The sequence below is a fragment of the Petaurus breviceps genome, unplaced genomic scaffold, assembly GCF_028583685.1.
Source record: "Petaurus breviceps papuanus isolate PSGF00001 unplaced genomic scaffold, PetGlider_PUasm1.0 189, whole genome shotgun sequence".
In the NCBI taxonomy this organism is placed as follows: Eukaryota; Metazoa; Chordata; class Mammalia; order Diprotodontia; family Petauridae; genus Petaurus; species Petaurus breviceps.
Genome location: NW_027185809.1, coordinates 41,080,634 through 41,105,404, shown reverse-complemented (window position 1 = coordinate 41,105,404; position 24,771 = coordinate 41,080,634). Strand labels below are relative to the sequence as shown.

Here is a 24,771-nt window from a genome sequence, read left to right as displayed (position 1 = left end):
CACATGTGGATCCTTTTCCTGTTTTTATGATCTCTTTGGGATGTAGCCCTAGCAGTGGTATTGCTGGATCAAAGGGTATGCACAGTTTGATTGTGCTTTGGGCATACATAGTTCTAAATTTCCCTCTACAATGGTTGAATCAGTTCACAAATCCACCAACAATGCATTAGTGTCCCAATTTTCCCACATCCTCTCTAACATTCATCATTTTCCTTTTCTCTCATATTAGCCAATCTGATAAGTGTGAGGTGGTACCCCAAAGTTGTTTTAATTTGCATTTCTCTAATCAAAAGTGATTTAGAACATTTTTTTAACATGACTATAAATAGCTTTGATTTCTTTGTCTGAAAGCTGCCTGTTCATATCCTTTGACCATTTATCAGTTGGGGAATTACTTATATTCTTATAAATTTGACTTAGTTCTCTATATATTTGAGAAATGAGGCCTTTATCAGAAACATTTGCTGCAAAAATTATTTCCCAGCCTTCTGCTTTCCTTCTAATTTTGGTTGCATTGGTTTTGTTTGTACAAAACCTTTTAAATTTAATATAATTAAAATTATCCGTTTTATATCTAACAATGCTCGCTATCTCTTTTTTGGTTATAAATTCTCCCCTTCCCAATAGATCTGACAGGTAAACTATTCCTGTCTAAATCATGTACCTATTTTGATCTTATGTTGGTGTATGGTGTAAGATGTTAGTCTATACCTAGCATCTCCTAGACTGTTTTCCAGTTTTCCCAGGGGTTTTTGCTACTTAGTGAGTTCTTATCCCAGAGGCTGGGTCTTTGGGTTTATCAAATACTGGATTAATATGGTCATTTACTACTGTGTCTTGCGTACCTATTACATTTCTTGTCTATATATTCCACTGATCCACTTAGCTGGTATCAGATAGTTTTGATGATTACTGTTTTATAATGTGGCCAAAGTGAATTTCTTAAAGCACAGGTCTGGTCACATCATGCCCCCTATTTGATAAACATCAGTGGTTCCCTATTTCCTTCAAGAGCAAATATAAAATGTTGTTTGGCATGTAAAGCCCTTCACACTTTCATCTTACCTTTCATCTTCTGAAACTTTATTCTCCTCCGAGTACTCTACAATATAGCTGCACCCCCTCCACCCCCCACACCCAACTTGCTCTGAGTTGCTTTTTCACTGACCTGGAATGCTCCCTCTTTCCTCACCTTTGCCTCCTGGTGAGCTTTAACACTCAACTCATATCCCTTCTGCAGGAAGCCTTTTCTGTCTCTGAAATCCCACTACCAACATAGTGCCTTGCCCTCTGAGATTACTTTCTATCTAGTCTGTATATATTGTGTATGCAGTTAGTTATTTGCATATTATTTCCCTTATTAGAATTTGCTCCTTGAAGGGCAGGTACAGTGTCAGCAGGGCCGTTCTTTGTATCCCATGGGTAATACAGTGAATAGCCCATAATAAGTGCTTAATAAATGCTTATTGACTGGTTGGTGGGGTGATGGGACCTGGATCCCTAAAAGGAAAACACCGTTTCTTTGAAAGCATCTCAGTCCCTGAATTTTCCCACACATTTCAGCCCAGATCTCTGGTGTCTCCACCTAAGACAATTGGCCCACCTAGATCACCTAATTAGCTTATTTGACATTTCTTTCACTGTTGCATCTGGCCCACCCCAGACCACTTACTGCTCCTTAATTCTATCCAGATCCTTTCACTGTCCTTTTTGTATATAAGCATCAGTCTCACCCCCATTAAACTGCAGATTACCTTAAAATCTAGCCTGAACGATTACTACAATAAAACTCGCCACTTTGATTGGAAGGAGGTTTGAGTACATGAATTCATTCCAGGCAGAGGCTGCCCTGCACCCTGGCATTTTGAGGTTCCCAGCAACCCCAAAACTGCATCATGATCACTAGAGAGGTAGACTGAATCCATTTGAGTGAGTATGAGAATCACTAATAAAAACCAGTCTCATTATTTTATAGCCATAACATTTATTAGGTTTCTGTTTACAGTTCCATTGTCAAAATTAATAACTGCTTGAGGTAAGCTCTCATACTTTCATGAGCTTATCCGAAAAACAATATGTAATTTACTTTCTATCAATGTTTTCACAAAATGATATTTATAAGTTAAGCATAGGGTCTCTAGCTAACAAAGTATTATCATTTACAATAGAAATAAACAAGACCCTTATTAGCAAAGGTATTATTCATTCTTCTTCCTAGTTGGTCATTTACCCCTGTGACCTTTAGTTATAAAACACACATGAGATACACAAAAAGAGCCCTCGAGTTAGAGGAAGATTGTACAATTCAAGGCAATACTTTTCAGAAGAAGGAAAGTTAAAGCATGAAGAAATGTAGCATATTCATTTTTAGTAAAGATTCTATTGTAGTCACATTTTCTGGGGCTATTCTTTAAAAGTACTATTTCCTATATTCAAGATGAAAGCATGTTATTTCGTTGAGACAAGACATTGTGAAATGTCACAAAGAATATACAACACAAAATAACAATAAATTCTATAAATTTTATGTACTTGCTTGCCATATTGGGAATAACTAATGATATTAGGTAATTAGAACGTTTCTTTTAAAATATGAAAGTTTTCAAATGACCTGGTACTATGAAAATTAGTCAGATTTGATAATTGCAAATGGATTCATTTGTCACACTTACTTGGCACAATACAGTCTGAGAACGACAAAAAGCTTACATTTTATACTAGAGTTAACGAGCACAGAGAAAAAGCTGACTTCTGTGTTTGGGGTCTTTCAGCAGAGAATGAGTGCCTATATATAGGCAAACAAGTGACAGCATTTGTTGATAAATATCCCTAAATTATGGGCAATTATAGAATCTTGGAAAAGAAAAGAGCATTTTCATACAAGGTCAATTATACCTGATGGGATTTTTCAGGTTCGGTTCCAAGGAGAAGCCAACACTCTGTACAGATTTTTAACATCATTAGGCAGCATTGTTTATTCACCTTTCTGTTGCTTCTTTATTTGGTCCAGATTTTGTTTAGTGAATGAATCAATTCTTTTTTTAAATTTTTAAAATTTATTTTATTTTACTTTTTAAATGAATCAATTCTTTAAGGATACATGGATATTCTTGAGGATAATTCTCAAGCTCCATGGACTGGGGGTTGGGTGGCAAGGCTTTTCATTACCCTAGGTAGAGAATTACTCTGATCAACCACTATCCTTTACAATGCACATTACTCAATTATATGAATGAATAATTCAGGCCAAAAAATTTGAAGAATTTCTTTTTTGTCCTAACAATCATAAAGCAATTGTTTTGTATAGACCAGATGCCAACTTAACAATTCAGATCCAGCCCAACTCATCATTATAAAATCATCCCTATCTGGTTTAGTAATCTTAAGAACTCTATGGCTGAGGTAGAGTGAGAGGAAATCTGTATTCACATGCCCCAGGCCCTCTGAGAACTAGAGAACTGGCCTAAAGGAAATGTGATAGTCTCTCTTTTTCCTTTCCATTTCCTTTTTGTATGGTTCTCATGGAAATAGGTATCTGTGGGAGCCCTATCATAGAATCTTAGAGCTGGAAAGGACTTCAGGATTTATTTAGTCTAAACCCCTCATTTTAAAAATGAGGAAACTCTGGGTCAGAGAGAATTAAGGGACTTGCACAACACACATAGCCTGAGAATGGTAGGGTCAGGACTAGAACTCAGGTCTCTTGACTCCCAATCTAGTGTGACTGTTTCAGAAAGCAAATTTTTTGTTTTCCCTTAGTCTAGGGAAAGGAGAAGCAGTAAGGAAGCAGCCAGAGTTAAGGAGGGATGGCATTGGCAAAATCAAGTGAACTTTATCTTGTAGAAATTTGAAAAAGCTTTTCATAGGAATAATATATAAGGAAAACTATGTATTAGTGGGCCAAAGCAGTACTTTTGTGAGTACCATAACAGATACTTGTTGCTAACCATCTATGGTTTCTACAATTCCATTCTTTTTTGCTAAGACACTCATCAAGAAGATAGGCTTTTAGTCATACAAACAAGCCTGCATATTCTTCTGGGCGACACAAAAATGATTGGATCCCTGGTAGGTCCTTGTAGAGATGACTACGGTAAGTGGTTTTAAGGAGTGACTTGAAGAGTCAGAAAAGACATCTTGAAAAAGATTTTCCCTCACAGCCCCATACCCACCCTGTTGTTCATTGCTCAATATAGCCACTGTCCTTATGGTCTTATTTTTTTTTTTACTTTAGGTTCAAGCGAGCTTTAATCTTTTGTTGCAGTACCAAGCACTACAAAGTTAAAGCAGCTCAAAGGAGCATATAATAAACTGTGTGACATCAGCCAAGTCATTGGAGAATGTCCAAGTGCAGACTCCACATTACCATAGGTGGCATCAGAAGTGAGAGGATCTCTGCTCTCATAGCTCTACTGACTTTTGTTGTGACCTCTTTTTTTTTTTTTTTAAAGCAATTGGGGTTAAGTAACTTGCTCAAGGTTACACGGCCAGTTTTTTCTGGGTGTGGTGCTAAGTATCTGAGCCCGGATTTGATCTCCAGGTCATCCCAACACTGGAGCCAGTGCTCTTACTCGCTGAGCCACCTGGCCGCCCCTGTTGTGACCTCTTTAGAGATATTTTGTCTTCAGACTTGTTTGTGGAACAGATTAGATGGGAAATCTCCCAGAGGATGGATCATTTTGCTATCACCTAAATTTGAGATGCAATCTTGGTTGTGGTTATACTTCCCTGTTCTCCCAAGGGTGATAGCTTATGGGGAGAGATTAGGTTAAAGTCATTCATGTGCAAAATATATTTATTTATTCATTGTAAGAAATCCAGGTACAGAAGGGAGAGGGAAAAAGTTTGGCCCAGAATTAGAATGCTTCAATTAGGAAATCAGGATTCAGTCTATCAGGTTACCCTTTTGAAATGTAGAGTATGAGGATGAGCTTATAAAACTGTCAGTTTGCAGTCTACCTTGAGGTGGTTCTGCTTGCCTTTGTCCAGATGAACATTTTCAAATAGTTCATAGTGATCCTGCACATTGTCAAGAGCCTTCCCTGCTCCCCGACAGCCTTTCTGGCCATTAATACCAATGCTGTTCTTTGGAGAGATTGTCTGCCCTCGGTACACTTGAGCCTGGTGCTTACAGATACCAAACTTGCTCAGTAGAATGAAAACATCTCGCCGGAAAGCCTTAGTGAAGATTGCGTAGAGGAATGGATTGGCACATGAGTTAAGCGGGTAGAAAAGGACCAGCAAGATTTTTGAGTTGCTCATAGTGATGAGGGGCTTGTTCATAACAGCTGACAAAGCATAGAAGGAAATTGGGGCCATGCACATGAAATCAGTGAAGATCAGCACAGCCATCCTCTTGGCAATTTTGGTATCTTTGTCACCCGGACTGTACTGGGGATTTCTGACAGTCATGTAAATTTTTATGTAGCAAGCACAGATGATGACAAAAGCGATGATGTTCAGAAACAGGACTACAATGATGTAGGTAAGAGCAAGAGGAGTCTCTGTGTCCATGGGGAGGCAGATACTAACTTTGACATAACTACTGACTCCCACCAATGGAAGCAGGGCTAGGAGGAAACAGCAAACCCACCCACCTAACATGATTATATATGCGTGCCATAGGCGGATCTTTCTGTCCAGGCGCATGGCAAAAGTGATGGCATACCAGCGCTCTAGTGTGATGACTGTTAGTGTGTACACAGAGAGCTCACTGGCAAAAACGGTGAAAAATCCAGCTGTGTTGCAACCAGAGCCAGTCTGCCAGTCGATGGCATAGTTGTAGTATTCAGAGCGGGTATAGAGGTCAACAGAAGCAATAAGGAGCAGGTAGATCCCCATACAGAAGTCAGCAAAGGCCAAGTTGCACATGAGAAAGCGGGGGACAGTAAGTTTGTAATGGCTAGTAACGATAATAAACAAGACAAAGAAATTCCCAAGGAGAGCCAGCAGGTTGACAAACCACACTATAATTCTAAGAAACTCATATCCCATTATATCTTCACAGGGGTTGAATTCATCTGGCTCTGGGGAGCATGCCACATCTTCATTGCCTCCACACACAGTATAGTCATAATGGCTATCAAATGCCTGCATAATCAGTTCTTGAGGGTTTTTAAGTTCTTGGCCAAATCCAATATTCTCATCCTCTTGTTCTTCAAAGAAGACATAATAATGGGAATTGCTATGGAAATCCTGTACTGTGGAGTCTCCCTCATACACCGCATTTGTGTGGTTCTGTTCTTTTGAGTAGTCCTGGTAGAAGGGACCATTCAAGGCATTGATAGATTTCTTCTGACGCAAGCTGTGAATGCTGCTCTGGTTGCACATTAGCGATTCAAGGATTCTGAAAGGCAACAGAGGTCAGTGACTTGATTCTGGCAATCATCTCAGAAGGAAGCTGAATTCTGATCTAACCCCAACCCTAACCCCAATGTTCTAACAACAAATACAGTTTTCATCTCGTCTCATCTCTTAATCTGAGTTCAACTAATTTTTCTGGTATAGAGTAAAATATCTGGAGGTTTGGCTCTTCCTGTCTATGTTGGAGTTGAGGAAAAGCCAACATGGTTTACTTTAGGGTTCATCTCTTCCAAATGCCATATGCCACCAAAATAGATTTCCCTGATTCCTCCAGTTTTCCTGCTGCATTTACAGCTAGATATGTCTTCCCTGCACTACTTTCATTATACTGTTTGATCCTACCCCCATAGATGGGCTCAGATTTATCACCAACAGGCTAGATCTGTGAAGGAAGCAGATGAATAGATACTTAGAAGTAGGGCAGGGAGTGCAGAGGAGGTAAGGAAGGAATCATGGTAAGATAGAAAGGATGGGTTATAGGGTAGGTAGGAGGGAAAGAGGACAATCAAGCTGGTATGGAGGGGGAGATACCCACTCCTTTGAAGTATGACACATGGCCTGAAATTGTGATAGCTGCTTAGCCTGCTTTGAGGAATGCATTCAAGTTGTTTGGATATTCTTCATCATAACAACTTGTCTTAAATATAATGCCACTAAGGGACAGGAACCATGTCCATCTAACTTGTTTTGTAGAGTACTATGTACAAATGTCAGCTTAATCAAGTGATGCCAACAAAAATAAATGACATTCCATTGTGTCATGATAACTGTGGGGTAGTCACAAAGTTCTGGGCCTTCGATATCTGAATTAAAGATGAGTAGTAGCCCAAATATGTTTACTTTTGACACTCATGCTCTCTCTTATACCTACAGAGTACAATCTTAGGCATCAGCATCATAGTTATCATAGCTTTAAAGCTAGAAGGGACATTAGAGTTCATCTAGTTCAGAGGTTCCCAAACTTATTCGGCCTAACACTCCCTTTAAAAAAAATATTCAGTGCCCCCCTGGAAATCCATTTTCTTTAACCCTTTATTATTGTTTGTGTTTTCGCTTTTTGGAAGGGGGAAGGTAGGGCAATTGGGGTTAAGTGACTTGCCCAAGCTGACATGGCTAGTTTTTGTGTAAAGTGTCTGAGGCTGGATTTGAACTCAGGTCCTCCTGACTCCAGGGCCAGTACTCTATTCACTGCACCACCTAGCCACCCCTCTTTAATGTTTTTTTTAAAAATTGCATCATTTCAAAAAAACTATAAATTAAAAAAAAGACGCATCTTAAATTTAATAATTTATTATAAAATTTTGTGTTTTTTTTCTTGCATTGTAATTTTGGTGATGCAATATTATGTCATGTAACTGTATTATATCATAAAGAAGTCATTACAAAACATCATATATTCCTGCTTATGCATGCTGGATTTCCTGACAATGTGTAACACACTTGCCCGTCAATACTTGCTTGTTAAGACCTGTTGGCAAACTTGACAACTAACTGGCTATAATTTGCATTTTGTGTGTTTATTTGGAAAAATAATACAATCACTATGACTTTAACTCTGTTACACAAGTCATGAAACATGTATGAATGGTTTTCTTCTCTTTTCTTCTTTCCTTATGTTTCTACAACCTTCTTATTTTTTTTGAATGCCCCCCGCCAATTGTACCTGAGGCTACTGCTGCCCCTCCCCCCAGATCATCCCAGGGCCTCCCACCAGGGGGTGGTATCACCCACTTTGGCAATCTCTGAACCCTCTCTTTCTTCAAAGAAGGAACTTGAGGACCAAATTCATGCCACACACTTACCCTTTGTTTTTCTTTCTATTCTTGAAAGCACAGCAGTGACTTGGATAGGAAAGGTCAGCCCGTGTCAGGTGAAGGAAACTCAAAGAAAAGGGAAGCTTCTTAAGAGTCCAAGTATTTCTTGCTATCAGTTCTTTAAGATGCTCTAGACCCTTAGGTGGTAGGGCAGTAATGCTAGTGTAAGAGATGTCCCTGTGAATTTAAAAGCAGATCAGTAAGGAGGTTTAGTTAGTAGGGAGATTTTGTGCATGTATGTGTGTGTGTGTGTGTATGTACACATGTATTTAAATTTTTTAATTAAGCATTTAAAAGCCAATAAAAGGGAATATTTCCATGGAAAAAGTAGAATAGAAGAGAATTATGTGAATCTTTATTACTTGCAGCTTGCTTTAACATATATGTGTTCATATATATTCACAGAAATATCAGAGAGAGATTGGAACTCAAGTCTTTTTGAGGCGAGAGGTCAATTTTTTTAGTATCTGCTTCCCTAGTCAAAGACAATCTATGGGAGTCTAGGCTTGGCCGGGGATTTCCCTTCTGCTGACCCCAGTTTTTAGGCTCTTAACCTTCAACCCACTGGTCAAAGCTTTGAAAAGCCCATGTTGGTTCCACTCTTAAACTTCTGATTTAGATCTGGAAGCTGTCTTCTCTGAACCTTCCTTGGAGATTCGAATTCTCTGACAGAATTCCCTGTCTTTCCATTTCTCCTGTCTCTCAACTGTTGTTATGGCAAATTCTATAAGTTGTATCTTTTAGCCACTTTCGGTTCTGAGGGACTAGTCACCTCTTCACTCTAGGCCTGCAGGCCAGTGCCCACCCCACCCTCTACTTTAGCCTCCACCACACCAGTCTAGGCTTCTTTTTGTTATTTTGAGTTGTGTCCTCCGACTCTCTGTGACACCATTTGGGTTTTTCTTGGCAAAGATATTAGTTGGCTATTTCCTTCTGCAGGTCATTTTGCAGATGAGGAAACTGAGGCAAAAAAGGTTAAGTGACTTTCTCAGGGTCACATAGCTAGGAGGTGTCTGAGGCTGGATTTGAACTCAGGTCCTCCTGACTCCAGGGCTGACACTCTGTCCATCATACCACCCAGCTGTCATCTGGGCCTCTTTACTCTGAAGCCAGTTCTTTTTCTTCTTTTGTTCAAAAGACCTATGTTTTCAGATGGCCTCACCTCCATCTCCTTTACCATTGCCTGATCTAAGTAGACACATATTACCTTCTCTCTGATAATTGGACAAGACCATCCGACCACATGTATCATAGCAATGTCTCATGCTTTAGGTTTTTTGTAATCAGATAAACACTTTTATTGAAGCTGATAGCCCCACTGCCTCACTATTTCCCTGCCACATGTGGCTTTCCATGACATATTTCCTCAAAATACTACTATTCACTACAGTATCTGATCAATCAATGCTAATATTAATACAGTAACTCTTTCAGGTAACATTTTTGCATTTTAGCAAAAAGAGTTAGGTTCAAATTCTGACTCTGACATTTATTAGATATGTAGCCATGGACAAACAACTTAACCTCTCTGAGACTCTGTTACTTTACCTATAAAACAAGCACAATCATACCTGTATCATCCACCTCACAGAGTTGCGGTGAGATTCAAATGAGGAAATGTCGATAAGGTGCTTTGAAAACTTGACAGTGCTAGTTATGTTAAACAGCATTTTTAGAGACAGTGCCCTCACCCTGCCTCAGTTTCCTTACCTGTATAATGAAAGCTTGTACTAGATCACTTCATAAGTCCTTTTTGGCTCTAAATCTATAATTCCATGGCCCTATGAGTTCAGATGATGTATATTTCAGGTGACAGTGTGGAGCAGAAGTCATTTTGGACAAGTCATCTCTTTTGCTTCTGCCAGTGATTATCTAGTCTATACACACATGGCTCTGTCAGGAAAGACCTGACCAAAGCAGGTAAAGGGCAGGTGTGTGGGTATCCCCTTTTTACATAATCAATCAATAATTGTTTATGAAGTGCTTACTATGTGCACAGAGTTGTGCTAGGTGCTAGGGAATCAAAGACAAAAACAAACAGTTCCTGCCCTCAAAGAGCTTATAGTCTATTGGGGGAAATGGCAGAAACACTGATGATACAAAAAAGGCAATGAGAGAATAAGTAATCTGTTCACACTGTAATCCAGTAGTGGAGCTATCTATAACAAGAATCTAAGACTTAGGTTCTCTGGTTCAGTATTCTAAGGCAGCTCTTCCTTAAAACCTCCCATCAAATACCCAGTCATTTAACTTGGACAGATCCTTGTGTATTGGCTCAGTGGGCCTCAATAAGAATCAGATTTGTATGAATTAAGATGAATCATATAATCACCTCTTGAATTTCTGCAATTTATCCATGTTACAATGTCTGTGACTTCCTTCTCTTAGGAAGAAGTCTCCTCTACCTATAGAGGCCATAGATAACTCTTGTAGAGTGTTACCTCTACAAATACTTGTAGGTATTTATTACCTCTCTGTGTTCTCTTCTGAGTTTGGTAAACAATAAGACTGATCTTAGAGATTCTCTGAGTTGGGGCTGGGTATTTAAATGTATGTGATTAATACTTAATAAAAAGCACACATAACTGACAATTAACCAATTCATCTGTACATTCATAGTGGTCTCCTATTTTGTGTATTCACTCTGGAGTGTCACAACAGATCATTTTAATTTTCTCCATTCTAGGATCTTCTAACAATATCTGGGGGGAAATGATGGAAGGCAAAAGTATGAGAAAGGAATTCTTAGTTGAATATACAAGTTGCCTAATGCTCTTGAAAAGAGCATGGGATTTGGAATTAAAGAAGTTGGGTTTGAATGCCACCTCTACAGTGTGGTACTCATGTGACTTTGGGAAGCTTCATTTCTCCATTGATAGGTCAAATGAGGGAGGTCTGATTAGATGCTAGGCACTGTGCTAAATGTTGGGGATTCCACTACAAAAAGCAAGACAGAATCTTCCCTCAAGAAGATTACATTGAGTAGTGTGGTGGTAAATGTTTAACAACCAACTTTCACCCCACAAAAAATTATGCCAACATAATTTTAAGTAGTCTGTATCATTAAAATTGTCTCTACTTTTTTTCCCCTCTACTTTCCTAAGACTAGGCAGGCAACAAAACAATAAATCAAGACTTGATTTATAGCATACTGGAAATTTCACAATCAGTTCTCTGGCTCCAGCACACCCCTGCTTATATTCAGAAAATAATACGTAGTAAGAGAGTGGTGGCTAGGAAAGGGTGTTTTGGTCTTAGGAACTGCAGGGATGTTAAGTAGAATAGGGCAGTCCAGTGACATGGTCTTTCCAGAAGCAATTATAATATTGATTTGATTTGATTACAGTTCTAAAATCAAAGAGGTAGAGATCGTTATTTTTCATCTTTCTATCTACAATATTTAATACATCTGCATAGCTTTTGTATCTATCTATATGGTAGTAAGCACCCTAAAGACAGAGACTTGTTTGTTTTTTGTCTTTGTATCCCCAGTGTCCAACATAGTACTTTATACATGGTAGACACTTAAGAAATTTGAATTTTTGAATCTTGTATTTTCCTTTAATATGTAATATTTTATTTTTTCTCTGGTTATATGTTAAAACAATTTTTTAACATTTAAAAAAAAGTTTTGAGTTTCAAATTCTATCCCTCCCTCCCTCTCTTCCCCCCTGAAACAGAAAGCAATCCATTATAGTTTATACATGTGCAATCATGTAAAGCATTTCCACATTAGTCATTTTGCACAAGAAGACGAATTTAAAAAAAAGAATGAGATAAAGAAAGAAAAAATAGCATGCTTCAATCTGCATTGAATTTTGCATTATCAAAAAGAGCTCTGTTTATGTTTCTGCTTGCTTTTATGATTCCATCTAAGTAATGACATTTATTATTAAACGTAATTATTTTCAGATGAATCAGAGAGGTCAAGGAAGATGGTAAGTAGGAAAAACTATGAGGCCTTGGTAAAAAAAGGTCACTGTTGACTTGGAGAGAGGAGCTTCCTTCAGTGGAGTGGTCCATACCAGAGCCAGTTTGCAGGGACCCAAGGCCTGGGTGGTGAGTGGGTGGTGAAAAAGTAGAGACAGCAAGTAAATGTAGGCTATTTTTTTCTAAATATTTGATAGTGAAGGAGAGAAAAAAGAGATAATAGCTTGAGGGGGGGAATAGCTTGAGGAAGATATCTGAGTCAAGGGAAGTTTTGTTTTTTAAAAAAAATTTTTAATTACAGGATTCAGAAAAAGAATTTTCTCTTTGTACTCTAAGAGAGTTTATTGCTAAAGAGTGTTATGTATATAGGAAACAAAAATGGATCCCACTCCAAAAAATCATGATATCATGGAAGAAGCACTAGACTAGCCCCATACTTGCCCCTACAAATTTCTTTACTGATCTCTCACAAGGACTGCAATAACCAACACTGGGCATCATCCCTGCATATTAGATGATAAAGAGAGAGAAAATGCTCCCCAAAGTCCAGGGTCTGGTACAGGATGAGGTACAGGACATATGAATGGCAGTGCTGAGAGGCAAAGGAAAGAGACAGGACATGATAGGTCTGGAGTGGAGGTGACTGCTGAAGACTAGAAAGGCTTTCATTTATTTATCTCACAATTTTGCCTTCGAATAGTTCTGAGTAGAACCTATTTCCCAGATAATAATAATAGTTAGCATTCATATGATGCCTTAAGGTTTGCACGTCATTTTTACACACATATTTTCTTCTCACAGCAACTCTGGGAAGTAGGTGCCATTATTAGCTCCATTTGACCGAAGAAGAAATCAAGGCAGATGGAAGTAAGGGACTTGCCACAGTCACCCAGTCTAATAAGTGTCTGAAGCCAAATTTGAACTCAGATCTGCCTGACTCCATGACCCTATCTAGCTCCCAGTTTCTTCCAAGGTAATAGGAAACTTCTGGAGGATTTCATTATAATTTAGCTCTATATGGGGAAGGCAGCATGGCACAGAGGCAGGCCCAGAAGGCAGCGGCATGCAGAGGCAGGACCAGGAGGAGGCCTGATCAACTGGGGTGCAAGTCGTCCCACCAACCACAAGGGCCACTACCAGGCCTATCACCAAAGGGCTGGGACTGGAAAGAGCAAGGTAAGAACCAAATGCAGGGCCCCTGTCCAGGACAGCAAGTACTCCTGGGACTACCACTCCATATCCCAGGAATAAAAAAAAAGCCTCTATCAGGACCTCCAAGGACCAGGATGGAAGACAGCTCCAACTTGCTCCAACCCCCCTCCCCCCATATAGTAACTATTGCCCCAGGGCAAAACCCTCAACATTAAAGGTTTGGGAACCCTAGAGGAAGGGTATGGCTAGGGCCTTGCCTCAAAATGGGTAGAAAGCAGACTACAAAGACAAAGACTCTGGAGTCCTACTATCCTCAGAGGGAGGAACCAAATTCAGAGGGAGACAATGTGAACTCCACACCCACAGCTGAAACATCAGCAGGGAAGGGGTCCCAAGCAAAGAACGCTCTCCTAGATGAGCTCAAAAGGAACTTTGAAAACCAAATGAGAGAGATAGAAGACAAAATGAATAATTCTTTTAAAATCAAAATTGCAGAATTAGAAAAACATTATAATGAAGAAAACAGCTCCTTAAAAAGAAAAATGTATGATATGGGAAAGGAGCTCCAAAAACTAACCAAGGAAAATGATTTGCTAAAAACCAGAATCAACCAAATTGAAACAAATAACTCTATGAGGAACCAAGAATTGTTCAAACAAAACAAGAATGAAAAATTAGAAAAAGAGGTAAAATATCTCAATGGAAAAATAACTAACCTGGAAAACAGATCCAAGAGAGATAATCTGAGAATCATAGGCCTACCAGAAAATCATGATGAAAAAATGAGCCTGGAAAACATTCTCCAAGAGCCCATTAAGGAAAATTGCCCTGAGATACTAGAACCTGAGGGTAAAATAGAAATCGAGAGAATCCACCGGACACCTCCTAAAAGAGATCCCAAATTGAAAAGTCCTTGAAATGTTGTGGACAAACTCAAGAACTACCAGGTAAAAGAGAAAATACTTCAAGTGGCCAGAAAGAAACAATTCAAATATTGAGGAACCACAGTGAGGATTGCACAGGATTTGGCAGCTTCTACACTGAAAGATTGGAGGCAGTGGAATACAATTTTCTGGAAGGCAAAAGAGCTCAGGTTACAACCAAGGATCAACTACCCATCAACTTCCAGGCAAAGAGATGGTCATTCAATGATATAACAGATTTTCAGACCTTCCTGATGAAAAAGCCAGAGCTCAATGGAAAATTCAACCTCCAATTACGAGATGCAAGAGTGACATAGAAAGGTAAACAAGGAAAACACACACACATACACCCTGTTATTAATAAGAGCAAACTATAGACAAGAAGAGGATATGAGTATAAAATACACAAAATGACGATTAAAAAAAATCTTATTAAGGGCTACAAAGGAACTGCAATGGAAAAAGAAGAATGAATGAAGTGGAAAAGGCAAATTATGCCACACAAAGAGGCATAAAAACAATATAGCAGAGGAAAAGAAGGGAGGGAGATGAGTATTATATGAGCTTTTCCCTCATTGGTTCTGGTGCAAGGAGGGAATAACAACCAGTTAAGCATAGGACTCTATGGAGAAGAGATGCAAAAATGTATCATATTAGAGGAAAAGAGGGGAGGGTGAGGAGCTTTGCATGAGATTTGTTCCTGTCACTCTTGGTGTGAAGAAGAAATAACATACTTCATTAAGTATGAAAATATCCTATAGGCAGTAGGAGGGGGGAAGTGCTATGAAAGGGGGGGAGTGGTTAGTAGGGAGGGAAGAAGTAAGGGGGAAGGGGAGGAAAAGGGAGGGGGGTTTATAAGGGAATACTGAGGGAGGTGGTAGTCAAAAGGAAAACAATTAAGGAGGGTAAGGGAGAAGGGGAGAAAAAAATATAAGCATTAACAGGGGAAGGAATAGGATGGAGGGAAAGAAACAGATAATAATCATAACTGTAAATGTGAATGGAATGAACTCTCCCATAAAACGGAGATGGATAGCAGAATGGATTAAAAATCATAATCCTACAATATGCTGTTTACAAGAAATACATCTGAAACAGAGGTATACACACAGGGTAAAGGAAAAAGGCTGGAGTAAAATATATCATGCCTCAGCTAAAGTAAGTAAAACAGGAGTCGCAATCCTTATCTCAGATAATCAAAAGCAAAAATTGATCTAATTAAAAGAGATAAGGAAGAAAACTATATCCTGCTAAAAGGCATCATCAAGAATGAAGCAATATCATTACTTAACATATATGCACCAAGTGGTGTAGCATCCAAATTCCTAGAGGAGAAGGTAAAGGAATTAGAGGAAGAAATAGATAGCAAAACTATACTAGTGGGAGACCTTAAACTCCCCCTCCCTGAACTTGATAAATCCAACCTCAAAATAAACAAGAAAGAAGTTAAGGAGGTGAACAGAATTTTAGAGAGGGCAGGTATGATAGATCTCTGGAGAAAACTGAATGGGGATAAAAAGGAATATGCTTTCTTCTCAGCGGTTCATGGCACATACTCAAAAATCGACCATGTTCTAGGGCATAAAAACCTCACAATTCTGTGCAGTAAGGCAGAAATATTAAATACATACTTCTTAGATCATGACACAATAAAAATTATATGCAATAAAGAGCCATGGAAAGAAAGATTAAAAACTAATTGGAAATTAAACAATTTAATCCTAAAGAAAGAGTGGGTCAAACAAGAAATTATAGAAACAATTAGTAATTTCATTCAAGAGAATGATAATAATGAGACAACATACCAAAATTTGTGGGATGCATTAAAGGCAGTTCTTAGGGGAAGTTTTATATCCCTGAGTGCATATATGATTAAATTAGAGAAAAGTGAGGTCAATGAATTGGGCATGCAATTGAAAAACCTAGAAAAATAACAAATTAAAAATCCCCAATTAAATACTAAATTAGAAATATTGAAAACCAAAGGAAAGATTAATAAAATTGAAATTAAGAAAACTATTGAATTAATAAATAAAACTAAGAGCTGGTTTTATGAAAAAACCAATAAAATTGATAGACCCTTAGTCAATATGAATAAAACCAATAAAGAATGAATAAATAAAACCAATAAAGAATAAAACCAAATTATGAGTATAAAAAATGAAAAGGGTGAATCTAACTCCAACGAAGAGGAAATCAACACAATAATTAGGAATTATTTTTCCCAATTGTATGCACATGCATTTGACAACCTTAGGGAAATGGATGAATATTTACAAAAACACACGTTGCCCAGATTAACTGAAGAGGAAATAAATTACTTAAATAACCCCATCTCAGAAAAAGAAATCAATATGTCATCAGTGAACTCCCTAGGAAAAAATCTCCAGGGCCAGATGGATTTACTAGTGAATTCTATCAAACATTTATAGAAAAATTTATTCCAATACTCTATAAACTCTTTGGGAAAATTAGTGAAGAAAGGGGTGGCCAGGTAGCACAGCGAGTAAGAGCACCAGCTCCAGTGTTGAGAAGACCTGGAGATCGAATCCCAGGCTCAGACACTTAGCACCCACCCAGAAACACCTGGCCGTGTAACCTTGAACAAGTTACTTAACCCCAATTGCTTAGGGGTGGCCAGGTGGCTCAGTGAGTAAGAGCACCGGCTCCAGTGTCGGGATGACCTGGATCAAATCCAGGCTCAGATACTCAGCACCACACCCAGAAATAATAACTGGCCGTGTAACCTTTAGCAAGTTACTTAACCCTGATTGCTTATAAAAAAAAATTAGTGAAGAAGGAATCCTACCAAATTCTTTTTATGACACAAATATGGTACTGATACCTAAATCAGGAAGAGATAAAACAGAGAAAGAAAATTACAGACCAAACTCCCTCATGAATATAGATGCAAAAATTTTAAATAAAATATTAGCAAAAAGACTACAGCAACTTATCTCAAGAATAATACACTTTGATCAGGCAGGATTTATTCCAGGAATGCAAGGATGGTTTAATATTAGGAAAACCATCAGTATAATTGGTCATATCAACAATAAAACTAGCAGAAACCACATGATTACCTCAATAGATGCAGAAAAGTCTTTTTGACAAAATGCAACATCCATTCCTACTAAAAACACTAGAAAGTATAGGAATAAATGGAGCCTTCCTTAAAATAATGGGTAGCATCTATTTAAAACCATCAGCAAGTATTATATGTAAGGGGATAAGCTGGAAGCATTCCCCATAAGATCAGGGGTGAAACAAGGGTGTCCACTATCACCCCTCTTATTCAATCTGGTACTAGAAAGGTTAGCAGTAGCAATTAGAGAAGAAAAAGAAATCAAAGGAATCAAATTAGGCAAAGAAGAGACCAAGTTATCACTCTTTGCAGATGATATGATGATATACTTAGAGAATCCTAGAGAATCAAGTAAAAAACTACTTGAGAAAATAAATAAATTTGGCAAAGTTGCAGGATGTAAAATAAACCCACACAAATCCTCGGCATTCCTATATATTTCCAATGAAATTCAACAGCAAGAGATAGAGAAATCCCATTTAAAGTTACTGTAAACATTATAAAATATTTGGGAATCTACCTCCCAAAACAAACCCAGGACCTATATGATCACAACTACGAAACACTTTTCACACAAATAAAATCAGATCTAACTAATTAGAAAAATATCAATTGCTCATGGCTGGGTCAAACTAATATAATAAAACTGACAATTTTACCCAAATTAAATTATATATTTAGTACCATACCAATCAATTTACCAAAAAAACTACTTTATAGAGCAAGAAAAAATAGTAACAAAATTCATCTGGAAGAACAAATGGCCCAGAATATCAAGGGAATTAATGAAAAGAAATGCTAGGGAAGGTGCACTAGCTGTACCAGATTTTAATCTGTATTATAAAGTAGCAGTCATCAAAACTACCTGGTACTGGCTGAGGAATAGAGGAGTGGATCAATGGAATAGATTGGGCACAGGAGACTCAGCAATCAATGACTATTGTAATCTATTGTTTGATAAAGCCAAAGACCCCAGTTTTCGGGATAAAATTCACTATTTGACAAAATGTGCTGGGAAAACTGGAATATAGTATGGCAGAAACTGGGCATAGGCAATTATCTAACACCATATACCAAAATCAAGTCTAAATGGGTGCATGATCTAGGTATAAAGGTTGATACTGTATGCAATCTTGGAAAGCAAGGAATAGTTTACCTGTCAGATTTGTGGAGAGGGAAAGACTTTATGACTTAAAAAAGAATTAGAGAGCCTTATAAAATACAAAATGGATAATTTTGATTACATTAAATTGAAAAGCTTCTGTACAAACAAAGCCAATGTAACCAAGATTAAGAGGGAGGTGGGAAATTGGGAAAGAATTTTTACAACCTATTTCTCTGATAAAGGACTCATATCTAAAATATACAGAGAATTGAACCAAATCTATAAGAATACAAGTAATTCCCCAATTGATAAATGGTCAAATAAATATATGAATAGGCAGTTTTCAGAGAAAGAAATTAGAGATATCTATAAGCACATGAAGAAATGCTCTAAATCACTATTGATTAGAGAAATGCAAATCAAAACAAATCTTAGGTACCACATCTCACCAGTCAGGTTGGCTAAGATGACAAAACAGGAAAATGACATATGCTGGAGAAGATGTGGACAAATTGGAACACTAATACATTGCTGGTGGAGTTGTGAACTGATCCAACCATTCTGGAAAGCAATCTGGAATTATGCCCAAAGGGCTATAAATAAGTACATACCCTTTGACCCAGCAATACCACTTCTAGAGTTGTATCCCAAAGAGATCATAGAAGTGGGAAAAAGACCCATATGTACAAAAATGTTCATAGCAGCTCTTTTTGTGGTAGCAAAGAATTGGAAATTAAGGGGTTGCCCATCAATTGGGGAATGGCTAAACAAGTTGTGGTATATGTATGTTATGGAATACTATTGTGCAATAAGAAATGAGGAGCAGATGGTCTTCATATTTACCTGGAGAGGCTTAAAAGAACTGATGCTGAGTGAGAAGAGTAGAGCCAGGAGGAATTTGTACACAATTGTAGACACAATGTATGTGTGACGACCAACTCTGATAGACTGGACTCTTCTCAGCAATCCAGAGACATAAGTCAAACCCAAAAGACTCATGATTGAGAGAGATGTTTATATCCAGAGAAAGAACTGTGATTAAACCCAGATTGAAGCAAACCACCTGCCCTTTTTTGTTTCCTTGTTTGGTTTTGTTTCCTCTTTCCCATTCTTCATTCCATCTGTTACAATCCTTCTTTATAACCTGACTAATGTCTAATGTGAAAGTATTTGCAGATACTATACTTGATTGTGAAAATCACACTTTGTGTTGAACATGGAAAGAATGAAAAGAACAGAGTCTTAATACTTTGAAACTCAGGATTTTCAAATTAGTCCTTAGCAGATAAGTGGCAATGAAGTACCATGATGTATCTCTAACAGAGGAGCCAAGGACATGATTCTGCAGACAGTATCATTACTATTTGTCTAATTAGGTCCACATCCTGGAATTTTCAGAGTTGCGGTATTACAAAGGCAGCCTAGTAGAGTAAAAAGCACTCTGAGTCAAAAAATCCTGGGTTTTAACTCATTGCTCTCCAACATATTAATTGTGGGAATATGAGTAAGTCACAACCTTTTAAAGCCTGTTTCTTCATCTGTGATAAAGGGTGCTAACACCTGTGGTAAAGATCAAATGAGATGCAATGAAAACATCATGAAACTATAACAGTAACATTCTAGATAAGGATGAGTAAGTATTGTTATAAATGGTTCATTTCAATGTGCTTTTGTCACAACCATCACATGCCTCACTTTCAGAGGAAAAATACTTTACTAAAAATTGAGTGCAAAGCTAGTTTTTTTATGGGACTTAAAAAAGTACAAGACAAAATGTGGTGGGAAAAAAATGGCATCAAACTCCCAAGCCAAATTAGAGGCTTTGTTTTGATAAACAAAATTAGACTACAGCTCTCTCTGCTGTAGCATTGGCATCTGCTTTAAAATAGTCTCTGTTTTCAAGAAATGACCTTTGAAAAACTGTTTTAAACCAAATGTGAAAATTTAGCTATTTTTGTTTATTTTTATAAATGACTGTGATGTTCTATTCTCTACTGAATAATAAAGAGTAAGAAACAATTTCCCATTTCTCATAGAAGACATTTGAGATTTTGTTCAGTGGGATTTTACAATAGTAAAATGTCATTAATATGACTATTCCTCATATAGGCATTAAAAAGTCAGTATCAAATCAAATATATTTTTTCAGCTCTTTCCATGTACAATGCACTGAGTTAGATGCTATGGGAGATATAAAGAAATATAAGATACAGTCCATGATCTCAGGGAACTTAGATTCTCATAAACCTGTGAAAACTTACTGAAAAGTATGCAAAGATTGAAGATTCTGTAATTTCTGTAATTTAATTAGTGTGTATACACCCTCTAGCCATAAAAATCACAACCACCTTTATAACTTTGCCTATAGGAATTGCTGAGGGCAATAAATTCATCACCTTCAGTCAATTATGTTGTGGGCCTCTCAAAATCTAGGTAGGCTGGTCCTTAGTCAACAGACATATATATGTTTGTGTGTGTGCGCGTGTGTGTGCCTGTATACATATATACACATATGTAATTATTTATTAGCATTACATATATTTATATATATATACACATATATTTTCTCCCATCATCAGGTCTGTATTTGAAGTATTTCCCACTTTGAAGGCCCTGCCTAAGTTTGAAGTCCACTAGTACATAATGCAGCCTTCAAGAATCCATGGTCATCTCCATGCCACTTCCATGACATCAGACTAGGATTTTAGAGGATATAGAAATTAAATAATAACGACCCCCCCAATTTTAATTTAAAAAATAGAGGGAGAGATGTCATAAGGCCCTACATGAATGTCCTAGTGATTAATATGAAAACTAAAATAATTCAACTATAGAAGCATCTAATACTGGAGGTAGATAAACCCTCAGAGATCATCTCATTCAACTCCATCATTGTACAAATGGGAAAACTGAGGCCCAGAGGTGAAGCCACTTGTCCAAAGTAGTTGCTATATATGGTCAGAGAATAGATACCTCCTTTCAGGCTAGGAAGGCATAGAAGAGGTGACATAGTAGATACCTAGAGAGGATGGTCTTCCAAGTGGGGTGAATGGTGTGACCAAAAAATTTTCCCGAGGCAGTGAGTAAACAGTTTTGGTTGGAGCATACAATTCCAGTAGTGGATTAGTAGAAGATATGCATATATTGATTTGCTCATCCCCTGCACAGGTGATGTCATTTGCACTGTAGGAATATGCTCACTTTTGACCCATCGCTTAGAAGTGCATTTTCACTTTTTAAAAGTCATTCATAACCTGGCCCCCTCCTACCTATCCAGTCTTCTTATACCTTAGACCCCTCAATATATTCTATGGTCTTCCTTGGCTTTCTTGCTGTTCCTCAACACAGACTACCTCCCAAATCTGAACATTTTTACTAGGCATTTCTATGCCTGGAACACTCTCCCACTTCATCTCTACCTCCCAGCTTCCCTCGACTTTCTTCAGTCCCATCTAAAAGTCCCATCCTCTGTGAAAAGTTTTTCCCAGTGACCCTTAATCTTAACATTGTCTTTCTTAGAACTAATCCCATTTTATTCTGTGCCTGTTACATATTAAGTGCTTAATAAATGCTCTCTGTCTATTGCTTTTGAAACCTAGCTTAGGTTCATGCTTCCTTGAGTTCTCCAATCCATGGTATTCTTTTTCTATTCAGGACTCAAAATACACCCATAAAACCTCAGATCTGGAAAAGACCTAGGAGGAAACTAAGTCTACCCATCTTGTAAGTGTGAATCCTGTATACAATAGTTGCATACTACTTGCTTGAAGACTTCCACTGATAAGGGAAATCCACTATCTCCCTTGGTAGCCCTTTCTATTTCTAAACAACTCTAGATGTTAGGAAGTAGATTATTTTTTATATTGAGCATTCAGATGTGCCTTAAATCTTCTCATTTTCAGGCTAAACATTTGCTGCTCTGACCACATGCATATAACAGCACTGATTTTCTTTCCCATATGGTTCCCTTTCTTTTGTATATAGTCCTCCAGACTGTCAAGGTCCTTAATATTTTTAATCCTCCCTTGCCTCAGTTTCCCCATCTGTAAAATGGGGACAACAATAGCACACATACCCCCTTTTCAGGCTACTTGAGAAGATAAAATGAGATATTATTTGTAAATCACTTTGTAAACTTTGTAAAGTACTATACGAATGTGAGTTATTATTGTCATTATTATAATATGTGACACCAAAAATTAGTTGTCATGTTCCAGATATGGTCCAGCCAGGGAAGCATAAATCATCTCCCTTGTTCTGGAAAATCTTGTTCTATTGATGCTCACATGGATATTATGAGAGATGTTGTCAAATGCCTTGCCAAAATCTAGGTATGCAATGCCTGGAACACTTCCCTAATAAACCCCTATAGTTACCCTATCAAGGAAGAGAATGAAGGTCTGACCTTAATGAACTAATTCTGGCTTGTAGTAAGTACTGCTTCTCTTGCCCAGTGCCCACAAGTCATATCTTTAGTAAGACATTCTAGAATTTTGCCAGACTCAATGATCAGCTCATAAGCCTATAGTTTAGAGAATCTCCTTTTCCCCCACTTTTGAAAATTAGATTTTTTCTTACATGATTTCTTATCATCTCACCTCTTACACTGGATTTTCTTTTAAAACTTTTAAAATTCATTTTAAAATTCAATTTTATTTTCAGTTCTGACTCCTCTCTTCCTCCCTCCCCTTCCCCACTCATGGAGAAGACCAAAAAAAAAAAAAAAAAACCACAAAACCTATTACAAAGTATACTTTGGATTTCAGTTTCCTGTTAACCATTGTTATTCTGTCCTCATTCTTATGATGACCATTTTTGATAGACAAAGTAGCAATGAAATGAGTTGAGAATTTCTGCTTCCCATCTATCATCTGTTATTGCCATCCATCATTTCCTTCTCCTGGCCTCTCTGGCTTCCTTCAAGTCCCAGCTAAACTCTCAACTTCAACAGGAAACCTTTCCAAATTCCCCTTAATTCTAGTTTCTTCTTTCTGTTGATTATTTCCAATTTATCCTATATCTAGCTTTTTATGTGCTGTCTACTCCCTTAGCTTGTAGGCTCCTTGAGAGCAGTGACTGGCTTTTGTTTTTCTTGGAATCCTCAGACATTGGCACAGTGTCTGGTGACTGATCCTAAGCACCAGTTCTAGCTGAAACAACATAAAAAACTTTTTAAATCCTTATTGTTCATTGTTAATCTTAGCTTATTAATCTAATAATAGCATCCCCGATGCTATTATTACAGGCCCTTGCCTCTCTTTTGCATTCATTTGTAGTTACCTGCCTTTGCTTCTATATTCTATACAGTTTTGGTTTTGTTTTGTTTTGTTTTTGCAGTAGATATGTGATTTCATTGGTGTAGGGAACTTCCAGTGAGGAAACAATGCCGATCATAACCCCCTCTGTAGTCTTAAGGAGAGGCAAGGCAAAGTGAGAGGTTAAGTGATGTGCCAATGATTTCATGGCCTGTATGTATCAGATGCAGTCCTTGGACCCAGGTTTTCATGACTTGAAGACTTGGTCTCTGTTCATATACTCGTATTTATTGGAAAATCTCACGAATGAGTACCCTATGTAGCTATATCAATCTTTTTAGAAACATCATTAGCATCTTATTATCAGATTTAATTCTTGAGAACCTCCCATCCCTTGAGTGGACTTCTCTTATAGAGCTCAAGTTCAAACTATAGTTTATGTTAATTCTTTCATATCCATTCTCCTAAAGTGTCAGGTAAAGATATTATTTCTAGCATTCACCTCTTTATCTTATCATAGAAGCATAAGATTTACAACTAGAAGAAGCCTTAGAGATGAGTTAGTCTAATTCTTTTATTTTAAACATGAGGGAAATTAAACTCAGAACCAAAGATTTAGAACTGGATTGGACCTTAAAGCAGCAATTCTTAATCTGTTCTGTGTCAAGGACCACTTTGGCAGTCTTATGAACCCTTCTCAGAAGATTTTAAAATTAAATGCATAGTATTACAAAGGAAACCAATTATATTAAAATACATTTATCAAAATGCAAGAAAAACAAATTCACAAACTCCAGATTAAGGACATGACTGAAAGAATTTTTAGTTCAATCTCTTCATTTCACAGATGAATAATCTGAGATCTACAGAGGCTAAGTGACTTGTCCAAGGTCACGCAGATGTAAGTGACAAAGCCAGGATTCAAGCACAGGCTGACTTCAAATCTATAGTTCTTTCTACTGTACTATGACTGTGACTTGCCCAAATTAATTTAGGTAATAAATAGCAGAAAGTTGGCCCTCTGACTCTGAATCTTTCATCTTTAAAATGGTATAGTCAATTCCTTCCGAAGTTCCCATTATTTTCACTTCAACAACGAATTGCCCGTTAATGGTCAGAATCAAGTAAAGAATAGCAGCTCTCC

At 37.6% G+C, this 24,771-nt stretch overlaps 1 protein-coding gene across 1 annotated transcript in view; it reads right to left on the bottom strand.

Moving 5' to 3' along the window:
- Window positions 1–1,975: 1,975 nt before the first annotated feature.
- Window positions 1,976–24,771, bottom strand: part of TSHR (thyroid stimulating hormone receptor) — a 186,977-nt gene continuing 164,181 nt past the window's right edge. The window contains exons 10-11 of the mRNA XM_069092354.1: window positions 8,166–8,354; window positions 1,976–6,346 (exon numbers count right to left, since the gene is read on the bottom strand). Coding sequence (XP_068948455.1) covers window positions 4,933–6,346; window positions 8,166–8,354 — 1,603 coding nt within the window. The 3' untranslated portion in view covers window positions 1,976–4,932. The remainder of the gene's footprint in view (window positions 6,347–8,165; window positions 8,355–24,771) is intronic.